This window comes from Perca fluviatilis, chromosome 4 (genome assembly GCF_010015445.1).
Source record: "Perca fluviatilis chromosome 4, GENO_Pfluv_1.0, whole genome shotgun sequence".
NCBI classification, from domain to species: domain Eukaryota; kingdom Metazoa; phylum Chordata; class Actinopteri; order Perciformes; family Percidae; genus Perca; species Perca fluviatilis.
Window position 1 is genome coordinate 4,498,019 of NC_053115.1, and position 11,348 is coordinate 4,509,366.

Below are 11,348 nucleotides of genomic sequence, written 5' to 3' on the forward strand. Positions count from 1 at the left end.
TAAACTTCATTGCAACAATACCCAAGTCTAAATTAGTTTATATTATCCCTCAACCAGATCTGAATAAACACTTACTGGCTTGATGGGTTCAGGAGTGTCCACTGGACTTCAGAGTTTACTGAGCACCTGCTGTTAGTTCCCATTTGACTTCAAAATCTCAATTTCAGTGCTTTAATTTGGTAAGTCTATCCATGAGTCATGGCATCACTTCTCATAATTTAACATAACCGTCCATAAGAGGTTATAATACAATTATGTTAAACAGATTTTTAAACAAAGTAACTTCACTAATGGCCTATGTTTTATTAAAGTTATCAACAGTCAAGTGCTTTTTAGAAAATGATCTATCCTGTTTAGTTCACAACCTTGTTAATGGTGTAGCACAGCGAGACTAATGCTGTAGTGATATTTCTTATGAACACGTTCCCTTAATGCTGTCAATCATAAACCTATTACTTCTCTTTGTTCCCGACAATAAATACATCTGCTCACAGTAACGGCTTCTTGTTCAGCGCATGCTCAGTCCTGTGCTCGGGAGTCAACCAATCCTGTGCGAGCAACAGCACAGTCACATTTGCATCAAGTGGATACAAATTGAACGTTCTGTGCTGCGTCACTACATTCCACTTTTAGGAGATCTCTCCAAACTAATCATGCCGGAACCATCCGTCAAAGCGCCCAAGAAGGGCTCCAAGAAAGCCGTCTCTAAGGCCGTCAGCAAGACCGGCAAGAAGAAGAGAAAGACCAGGAAGGAGAGCTACGCCATCTACGTGTACAAGGTGCTGAAGCAGGTCCACCCCGACACCGGCATCTCCTCCAAGGCCATGGGCATCATGAACTCGTTTGTGAGCGACATCTTTGAGCGCATCGCCGGCGAGGCCTCCCGTCTGGCTCACTACAACAAGCGCTCCACCATCACTTCCAGGGAGATCCAGACCGCCGTGAGGCTGCTGCTGCCCGGGGAGCTGGCCAAGCACGCCGTGTCTGAGGGCACCAAGGCCGTCACCAAGTACACCAGCTCCAAGTAAACCTGCTGGGACACCAACAACACAACGGCTATTTTAAGAGCCACCCACTTCATCTAAAGAGGTCTTCCTGTTGTCCTTGGAAAAACTGTTAAACACTATAGAAAGTAATTTGAAGAATGTTCAGGATCTCTATAGTAACCAAAGATAAACTGGTCTCTATAGTAACTGAGGTGTAATTTAAATGGGAACCGGTCAGCTTAAGGTAATATACAGTATTAATAAAAGAATAGACCTTTCTCACGGGAGACCCGTCATAGCACAGGTGTATTCAAAACCATTAATGATGGCTGCATTCCACTTAAGAGAGACCCTGGTATTGGGCATACTGACCCTATGAAATATCTTACTGTGAGACTTGAAGGTATTGAGCCATCGTTAAGGTTATCAATTTCAGCTGTGGTTTTCCTACTATGACAAGTCAACATGTCTGCTGTGAAAAAAGTCCATAAGATTATCCAATCATAATGTAAAAGGGGGAAAAAATGTAAATGAGATGTCTTGACTAAAGCACTTTCTTTACCAAATGAAGGTACTTCTTAAAGGGGTGATAGAATGCAAAACCGATTTTACCCTGTCATAGTTGAATAACGACAGTTCGGTGGGTAAATAGGACATACATAGAAGCTCAAAATCCCATTGACACCCCTTTACTATGAAAATCTCATATTTTGAAACTGCCGCTGAAAACGGGCGAATCTCAACAAAGCTGGAAGTTGACGTCAACCTCCCAAAAACCGGAACCTTTGTCACAGCCATGGGTGTATTAAGGGAACGGTCACGCCCCAACATTTACATAAGCTACACAACTGACCTGAGATCAGGTAGTTTTCTGAATGTAGCTAGGTCACGCAGATCTCTGCTATTCCATTACAAAATTCACTTCTGAAATTTTTTATGCGAGAAATCAACCATATAAAGCTCAAATATGGGCCGCTTTACGAAAATGGATGGCTAATTGCAAATTTTCTCCGACTGTGTCGGAGTTTAGTGCCGGTGTTGGTGCTGCCTGGGTTGCTACATCGCCGCCCTGACCGCAGTGTCAGCAAGCTTGTTACGCCCGCAATCTTTTACCGCAGCCCGCAGGTTCCAGTTAATCTTATAATGGGTATGTGTGTTGAATTATTTAAACAAACAATCGGGGAAATAAAGGCCTCTTGTCCGCGAGTCTCATTGATAGAGCCGTGGTGAGATGGAGTCCATCAATGAGAGCTAGCTAGCCTCCTCCTAACTCTGACATTCACAAAAATACATTCAATTGAAATCCAAAATCGGACAAGTGTTAGCTAAGCTTTGTAAGACCTTGAGGAATCTGTAATATTCATGCCGTGACGAAATTCAAACTGTAAATATACTTTAGTTATGCGAAAGTGAGCAAGCTGCGATATTTCCCCATTGTAATGAATGGGACATATAGCAAGCAGCTGCTCGTCCTACAAAGACGCCTCGCGTTCATAAAAATGCCTTAAAAAATGACTGCACCTTCGGCTCCTCTTGTGCCTGTGTACATGAGGATTGTAACAACTTTTTGTCGTTTTTTCTGAACAAAGTACATGACATTAGGGCCAGAGTTAATTTTCCACTCATCAGTATTTGTTCTACTGAGTTTTCACCGGTGTCGTCTTGGTCGTCCTTCACTCCTGTCAGCCTACAGGATGTGAAGACCATAACAGGAATTATGAAACCGTCTTCGAGCCCCGCTGACATTGTCCCAACAACTCTATTGTTGAAAATGTTTGATATTGTCGGCCCCTGTGTGGAAAAAATAATTAACCTGTCACTTAGATCTGGCTCAGTCCCCAGCTACTTCAAACACGCTGTGGTAAACCCGATCCTTAAAAAGCCCAATCTTGACCCTTCAGAACCAAATAACTACAGGCCCATATCTAAACTTCCATTTATCTCCAAAATTTTGGAAAAAGTAGTGGCATGCCAGTTGACCTCCTTTATGGAGCAGCACAACCTGTTTGATACTTTTCAGTCTGGTTTTCGAAAATTACACTCCATTGAAACAGCCCTTATCAAAGTCTCTAGTGATGTGATGATGGCATCAGACTCTGGCCGCTACACTGTACTTGTACTTCTTGATTTTACTTCTGCTTTTGACACTGTGGATCACAGTATACTGATCAATCGGCTTCAAAATGAGATGGGACTATCAGGATCTGTACTTCAATGGTTCTCTTCCTATATTCATGGCAGAACCTTTAATGCTGCTGTAAACAATGTACAGTCTGATGTGACCAATTTGTCCTGCGGAGTGGCACAAGGGTCAGTTTTGGTCCTATTTTGTTTTTACTGTACATTTTGCCACTTGGTCAAATTATTGGTTGCTTCAAGGATGTATCATATCATTTCTATGCCGACCATGTCCAGTTGTATTGTTCTTTTAATGATGCAGAGTTCCATCGTTTGTCTCTGTTCCTAGAGTGTGTGTCCTCAATCAAAGACTGGCTGGCCACTATCTACCTGCAGATAAATTCAAACAAGACTGAAACGCTGATCTTTGCTCCAGACCATAAGATCCCACTGATCAAACAGCACCTTGGCTCTCTGGGCCTCTCTTTCAATTCCAGCCTCAGAAACTTGGGGGTTGTGTTTGACCAAGCCATGTCTTTGGAGACACACTCAAAACAACTCGTCCGAAATTGCTTTTATCATCTTAGGAACATCTGTAAAATACGAAAAATATTGTCAAAAAAGGATCTGGAAATGATAATTCACGCTTTCATATCAACAAGACTTGACTACGGCAATTCTGTTTTTACTTGTTTGAATAAGTCTGCCCTGAACAAATTGCAAATTGTTCAAAATTCTGCTGCTAGGCTTTTAACAGGTGCTCCTCGAAGGTCTCATATCACTCCAGTCTTGTCGACTCTCCATTGGCTCCCTGTAAAATTCAGAATTGATTTTAAGATTTTAGTACTGACTTTCAGAGCCTTAAACGGTCAGGCCCCACAGTACATTCTGGACCTTTTGAAGCCGTATTCCTCTGGCCGGACCCTTCGGTCCGCTGGCCAGAACCTGCTTTTAGTCCCAAAGACTCGTTATAAGACTCGAGGGGACCTGTCTTTTGAGTCTGTTGCTCCCAGACTGTGGAACGCCTTGCCCCTGTCCATGCGTCTGGCAGACTCTGTTGTCTCTTTTAAAAAGGATCTGAAAACATGTTTATTTAGGAAAGCTTTTGGTTGATGGGTTTTCACTAGTGTCACTTTAATTTTACATATGTATATACATTTTATATTGTTTGTGTTACCTATTCTTTTGAACAGCACTTTGTGATTTTATCTGTGAAAAGCGCTTTATAAATAAATTTTACTTACTTACTTACTTAAAATCAAATCGGACACAACGGTTAGCTTTATAAGACATTGGGGAATGATGTTATATAAGTGGCGTGACGAAATTCAAACCGTAAATATATTATAGTTATGCCGGCAGCTGGCCGCGGAGCCCCGTAGTGCAGTATCCACAAAGGGTGACTTTGCGCTGGGTATGGAGCCCAGCAGGCTGCCGCTTTCTCGTCAGACTGTGTGGAGCTCCTAAAGTCCGACACGTCTTACCAAATTTGCAATTAGCCATCAATTTTTGTAAAACGGCCCATATTTCAGCTTTATATAGTTGATTTCTCATTTAAAAAGTCTCAGAAGTGAATTTGGTAATGAAACATTGCAGTGTCTGGAATATGAGATTCTGTCGCTTCTCTAATGTATGTGTATTGGGGATTCGCTCAACCAATCAGCGCGCGTCTCTGATGTGTGCGTATGGCAAGTCGCTCAACCAATCAGCGCGCAGCTTATCTAAATATTCATGACCATACCATATTTGGCAGAAAAGCTCTTGTTACAAATAGGGCCAAAACACAGGGATGCATAAGGGCCAGTAAAATATCAACCAGGCCATTTTCAGCCCAACCAATGTTACATACCCCATTAGGAGACCATAAGGAACAGTGTGAAATACCCTATATAATCATTCTATCACCCCTTTAATATATAAATAAATTGGTGTATGAATGTGTTGAGACGCATTCCCTGAAATATAGAGGTCAGCTTTACCCACGAATTTACACTGACAACTAAAACTTGTTCTGAATCATCCAAGAGACAAATAATCCTGTATCCTTCAGTAATAAATTGATTGATCTGAAATGTGTAGCAATGTGTGGATTCTTTACTGGATTATCAATTGTGTGAAAACATTGGATACAAGTGAGAATGTGTTCTTGTTTAGGTATAAAATAAAATTTAGGAGCTTGTTGATTTTAAAGGGTAAACAACTTTCTCGTATTAGGCCGTGTTTCTTATTGTAAAGAAATTATAACCATTGGGTTTACTCTTGATATAATAAAGCGTGCCGTTTATGACAATAAGATTAAAATGGAAAATGCTCTTTGAGGATGATGTGGTGGCGCTTAAAAGAGCCGTTTGTTGATGAGACGGACTACAGCTCACTTCTTCTTGGGGGCTGCCTTCTTCACTTTGGGCTTGGCAGCCTTCTTCGCGGGGGCTTTCTTGGCTGCAGGGGCCTTTTTGACCACTTTCTTGGGGCTCTTGGTCGCCTTTTTGGGGCTCTTTGTGGCCTTCTTAGGGCTCTTGGCTGCTTTCTTGGCCGCTGCGGGCTTCTTGGCCTTCTTTGGGGACTTGTTAGCGGCTGCTGGCTTCTTAGCTGCCGCTGCTTTGGGCTTCTTGGCCGCTGCGGGCTTCTTGGCTTTAGGAGCGGCTTTCTTGACCGGCTTCTTAGCCTTGGTTTCAACAGCCTTCTTGTTCATCTTGAAGGATCCGGAGGCCCCGGTCCCCTTGGTCTGGACCAGAGTCCCCTTCGCCACCAGACTCTTGATGGCGGTCTTGACGCGGGCCTTGTTCTTATCCACATCGTAGCCTCCGGCGGCCAGAGCCTTCTTGAGGGCGGCCGCAGACACGCCGCTCCGGTCCTTGGAAGCGGCCACAGTCTGAACGATGAGCTCGCTGACGCTGGGGCCGGCCTTCTTCGGTTTGGAAACCTTCTTCTTGGCTGCTTTGGCCGGCGAGGCGGCAGGAGCTACTTCTGCCATTTTCTACTCAAGCTTCTGTTCCTACTCACTGTAACACAGAGAGTCTGACTGAACTGTCCTAAATCCTTCGTCAATAAAATCAAGGGCCTTTCTCAGCTGGGATACTGCGCCGACCCGGCAGTCTGGAGGACCGCTTCAACAACCAGAGACCCAGCAGCCTGTAGTAAACCAGCGACAGCCAGCTACCGCCGACCCGGCAGTCTGGAGGACAGCCACAACAACCATCGTCTCATCATCCTGGAGGACCGAAACATGCTCCAGTGTCCCAGCAGCAGCATCTCACTCAACCCACCTTGCAGACCAAGAACCCCCCTCCTGAAGTCTCCCTTCAATCAGGTGAGGAGAAAGAGTTGAGCATAAGTAGCATAGAAAGCATGAGTGACGATAGTGACAGTGATGGTGATGAAAACGAAGAAAATGAACAGAGTTGTGAGAGCGCTAGTGAGAGTCCCAGTTCAGATTTTAGTTCTACTGGTCTTACAGCCGGTCAGCGTTATCAGCAGCACCCCCGCTGCTGATAACGCTGACTCCGCTCCATGTGACAGTAACTCGGGCTCGTTCTCCACGACACCCGAGTTTCCTTCTCCAGAGTTTCAGCATGACCCTCCCTATGAGGAAGTTAAAAAGAGAAAAAAAAGAAATCGCACTATAACATATAAAGAAAACAAACGTGTGGATGTTAAACCATCACCATAGGCTTAGCTTTTCCCCAAAAACATCATGTCCTGTTTAAAAATATCCACCTGGAACGCTCGTGGCATCCAGTCTAAAGCTTTTAGATCTACGAAATTGAAATATCTTTTAGACACAGATTTTGATATTCTGTGCGCTCAAGAGCTCAGACTGAATACCCATAATGACGTCACTGATGTGTGTAATATGTGGAAAAAAGGACAAAGTGTAATATCTATTGGGGAAAGCAGAGCCGATGGTGTTGGTATTTTTTTTTTAAAACTAACGATGTTGTTATAATACGAAGAAGAGACATAATTCCGGGGAGATTGCTTATGATTGATTGTTATTATAGGAGTGAAAAATATCGAATTATAAACGTGTACACTGCTCCGGAAAGAGTTAAAAAAAACTTAATTATTTAAAAGACTTAGAGAGCTTTTGACAGTTGGATTTAAACTTATTTTGTGTGGTGATTTTAACACAGTCACAGACGAAAATGATATATGTAGTTCCAATGTTTTTAAACCACAATCTGAAGGTAAGCTTTTAAAAGAAATATGTGACTCAGCCAAATTAATAGATGTGTGTCGTGATATTCACCCTGTCGGGTGCCAGTTTACCCGTTTTGATCATAAGACAAAGACCCGCATAGACCGCATATATATCTCAAACCATTTTAAAATTCTTAATTATGGTACAATATTAAATGATTTCTCTGATCATCTTTTAGTTAAATCCGTCGTTTCCTCTGAATCTTCAGAAACCAGGGGCTTCTGGAAGCTAAACTCTCAGAGCCTGAAGGACTCAGACTTATTAATTTAATTAAAACAAGAGATACATACAATCTTACAGTTGAAATGTTTAACTAGATCTCACATTGAGTTGTGGGAATTATTAAGATTAAAGAATTTCTTTAGGTTTAAATGTAGAGAAATAAATAAGATTAAAAATATAAAATATAATGCATTGATGGAACAATACGTTAACTTAAAACAGATGAAGAAAAGATCAAATTCAGATGATGAAATTATGTCGGAATTAAAAACACAAATAGATAACCTTAATAATGAAATATTGTATAACATTTATAAACAAACTAATACAGATAATAGAGGAAATGTAATACATACTCTTAAAGCTGGACAACAGCAAATTCAAAGCAAATTTATTAAATCTATAAAGAAACTGGACGGTGATGTAGTGTTTGATGAAAAGCAGAAAAGACAAGTGATCAGAGAATTATGTATAGAAGCATATAAACATGTAGAAATAGATAGTGGTTGTGCAAATATTTTATTAGATAAGCTTCCCTCATACAGCTCACTGAACTGGGCCCTGATGGTCTGTCTACAGAGTTTTATCAGTTAAATATTGATGACGTAACAAACGTCCTCACAGAGATGTATAATGAAGGTGTGAACAGTGGCTGTATGGGGGAATCCTTTTATCAGGGTGTAATGTGTTTATTATATAAGAAAGGTGATGAAAACGACATTAATAACTACAGACATCTGACTATAATGAATACTGATTATAAAATATTAGCCAAAGTAATTATGAATAGATTAAATAATATATTAGATGAAATTATAGAAAAAGAACAAACGTGTGCCATTAAAGGCCGTTTGATGTGGGATAACCTTTGTATATTGAGAGAAATGATAAATAAACCTGATAAAAAAGACTTCTATATAATCGGGCTGGACCAAAAAAAGGCCTTTTGATTATATTTCTAGAGACTATTTATGGGCGGTAATGAAGTCTTATGGCTTCCCAGAAAGTTTTATTCATTTGATTAGATGTCTGTATGTTAAATCTAGTGTGTGTATTAATGTAAATGGTGTGTTAACAGAACCTTTTAATGTAGAGAGAGGGGTGAAACAGGGCTGTCCTCTTAGTGCCGCTCTATACATCCTGGCCATCAGCCCCCTTATTAAAACCATAAACTCTGAGAGGCTCATATCTGGTACTCGGGTTGGGCTTGCGCCCAAAATCATTGCCATGGCCTACGCAGATGACGTCACTGTTGTTATTAAAAATCAGATGGAGATGGATGTCTTAACTAATCACCTAAACCTATATGAACTGACTTCGGGGGCTAAATTAAATCATGATTAGACAGAGGGACTTTGGATTGGAGCGGAAAGTAAGAAACGTGACATCAATATTAAAGTAAAGGATGAAATTAAAATCTTGGGCTTGACCATTTGTAATCAAGACTGTAGTGAAAAAAACTGGGAAAATATGTGAATGTGAAGTTAAAGAAGAAGTTAAAAAATGGGAAAATAAAAACACCAATTATAAATCAAGAGTCAATATTGTCAAAACTTTCATCTTATCCAAACTCCTGTTTTTAGCAAACATCTTTCCTCCATCTCACAAAATGATAATGAAATTGAATAAACAGTGTGTAAATTTGGTCTGGGGTACAACTAGGGAAGTAACAAAAAGAGAAATCATGTATAAAAGTAAAGAATATGGGGGGTTAGGGGCAGTAGATATGGGAATTAAATTGTACATTGCTTTTATTAAAAACATGTCAGCAGCCATCTCGAGGAATGCTCTCTGGACCGCTGATCGCTCCAAGTGGAGGAAAAGGAGAGGGAGAGCCAGACAAGGTCCAGAGTACAACCTTATTTATGGTGATTTTATGTATGAATATGAAAATCTTAAAATTGACTGGAATGGCCTCACAAGTAAAATGATTTTTTTTTTAATTAATGATTATAAATATGGTGGATATATTAATTATAAAAATGTAACGCATATCAAAGGAACCCAGTTCCTGAAATCTTTAAATAATAAAAACATTTCAGAGAGTATCCGTGACATGAGATGGCTGATGTCTGTAAATAGACTCGCTGTTAGAGCTGTTGTTTCTTGGAGTTGCTATGTAAAAACAAAAAAATGTCCCATGCTTAATTGTAATGAAGATGAGACACAGCAGCATTTATTAATGGACAGTTATAGGGCTAAAGAGGTCTGGGACAAATTGGGAATGTATGGTATAAATATTGATCTTTCATATAAATCTATCATGTACTGTATTGTTGACAAACCTCTACCAGAGAAACAAAAGGAACTGTTAAAAATAATCATATGTATTGTCTGTTTTAAGCTGTGGAAAACTAGATGTTGTATGACTATACAACAGATTTTCATAAGCAGTGATGAAGTGTGCAAACAAGTGCTCACTGAGCTGAAAAGAAGAAAAACAATGGACAGAAAACAGCTCCTTCCTTGGAGCTCTCTGACTTTGTGAACTACAGCACTTTATGAAGACTCTGAATGCACTTTATGAAAGACTATTTGCACTGTACGCACTTTTAATAGCCCAATTTGCACATTTGTCTCTGGTATCGTTCATTTTTTTTTCTTATATTGTGATATTTAATGTATAATTTGTAATTTTGGAAAAACATTGTTGTTTTTTATATTGTGATGTTTGGTGTATAAACTGTAATTTTGTAAAATTTAATAAAGCTCTTTAAAAAAAACAAAGCAAGGGGGTCAAAGGACTCGGAGTCCATTTGACCAAGATTCATTTCCACTCAAAAATGGTAAGGCCAACCAAAAACACACACGCGCTGGCGAATCAGCAGCCGCCCCATGTGAAAGTGAAAATCTCGAGTGTCTCAAATAAGGAGTGACCACGTGAACTCAATCAGGTAATTAGGGGTGACCGCTGGAAGCACAAAACCAATCAGTGATGAAGAAAGGAGAGGAAAGGAAGATAGGTAAGGAAATCCCAATGTAAGAGAAAATAGGGATCTTCACCACAAGTATAATAGTCTAAAATGAACACCCCAGATTTTCTTATCTCGGGTTTTTGAGATAATGTTATAATATAATAATAATTATTATAATATCTTTGCATTTCATATGTGCATTTATCAGTTGACTGCAAAAACTGCATTACACCACTCAGCCACATGTTTTGGTGGTCCATGACTTCCCTCTGCAGGTGATATGTGTTACTTGCCCCATCACAAATATCAGTATTTTAAAGCTTTAGTGCGTAACTTTTTATATTCATGAACGTCTGTTTCCTTCAAGCCGTTGCCAAATGAGTTGCTCCACACAACTCTCTCTGTATTTCTCAGTATGGCTATGTTCAGAAACTTACACTATAGCTTTAGGGTGGCTGCGAGTAATGAATATGACCCAGATGCAAGATGTGACATTCAGAGAACACTGATACATGGTTAAGGGTGATTTCAGTGCAAGTAAATAGCATTGTTTTAATATCACAGTACTGTAAATATATTCTGCCTGGTGCGTATGTACACCTTTAGGGTCTACTGAAGCAGTAGAAAATGATTGTTAAATCAACACAAGACACCAACAAAGTTATGTTACTGTATCCATCTTTACATTTTTTGTGCTTCCCTGTGGCAGGCGCTATAGGTCAATGAAAGCACGCAGCGCCAGACTAACAAACAGCTTTCTCCCCTGGGCCATACGTTCACTGAACAAACAATAACCCTGTGCAATAATGGCCATTTCCCACCCCAACCCATCCCCCATCCCCTGTCATGACCAACCACACTACCCCTGGACATTATTTCATTTGTGAACTTTCTTTCATATGCTGA

The 11,348-nt window shown here is 40.3% G+C and overlaps 2 protein-coding genes across 2 annotated transcripts; one reads left to right on the forward strand and one right to left on the reverse strand.

Annotated features, from left to right (window-relative positions):
• Positions 1-566: 566 nt before the first annotated feature.
• Positions 567-1,076, forward strand: LOC120556766 (histone H2B 1/2-like). The gene has a single exon (XM_039796486.1). It carries the CDS (start codon positions 654-656, stop codon positions 1,026-1,028), a length of 375 nt encoding a protein of 124 aa, XP_039652420.1. The 5' UTR covers positions 567-653; the 3' UTR covers positions 1,029-1,076.
• A 4,352-nt stretch (positions 1,077-5,428) lies between these two features.
• LOC120557786 (histone H1-like) lies at positions 5,429-6,078 on the reverse strand. Its single transcript, XM_039798394.1, has one exon. It carries the CDS (start codon positions 6,076-6,078, stop codon positions 5,476-5,478), a length of 603 nt encoding a protein of 200 aa, XP_039654328.1. The 3' UTR covers positions 5,429-5,475.
• Between the last annotated feature and the right edge of the window lie 5,270 nt (positions 6,079-11,348).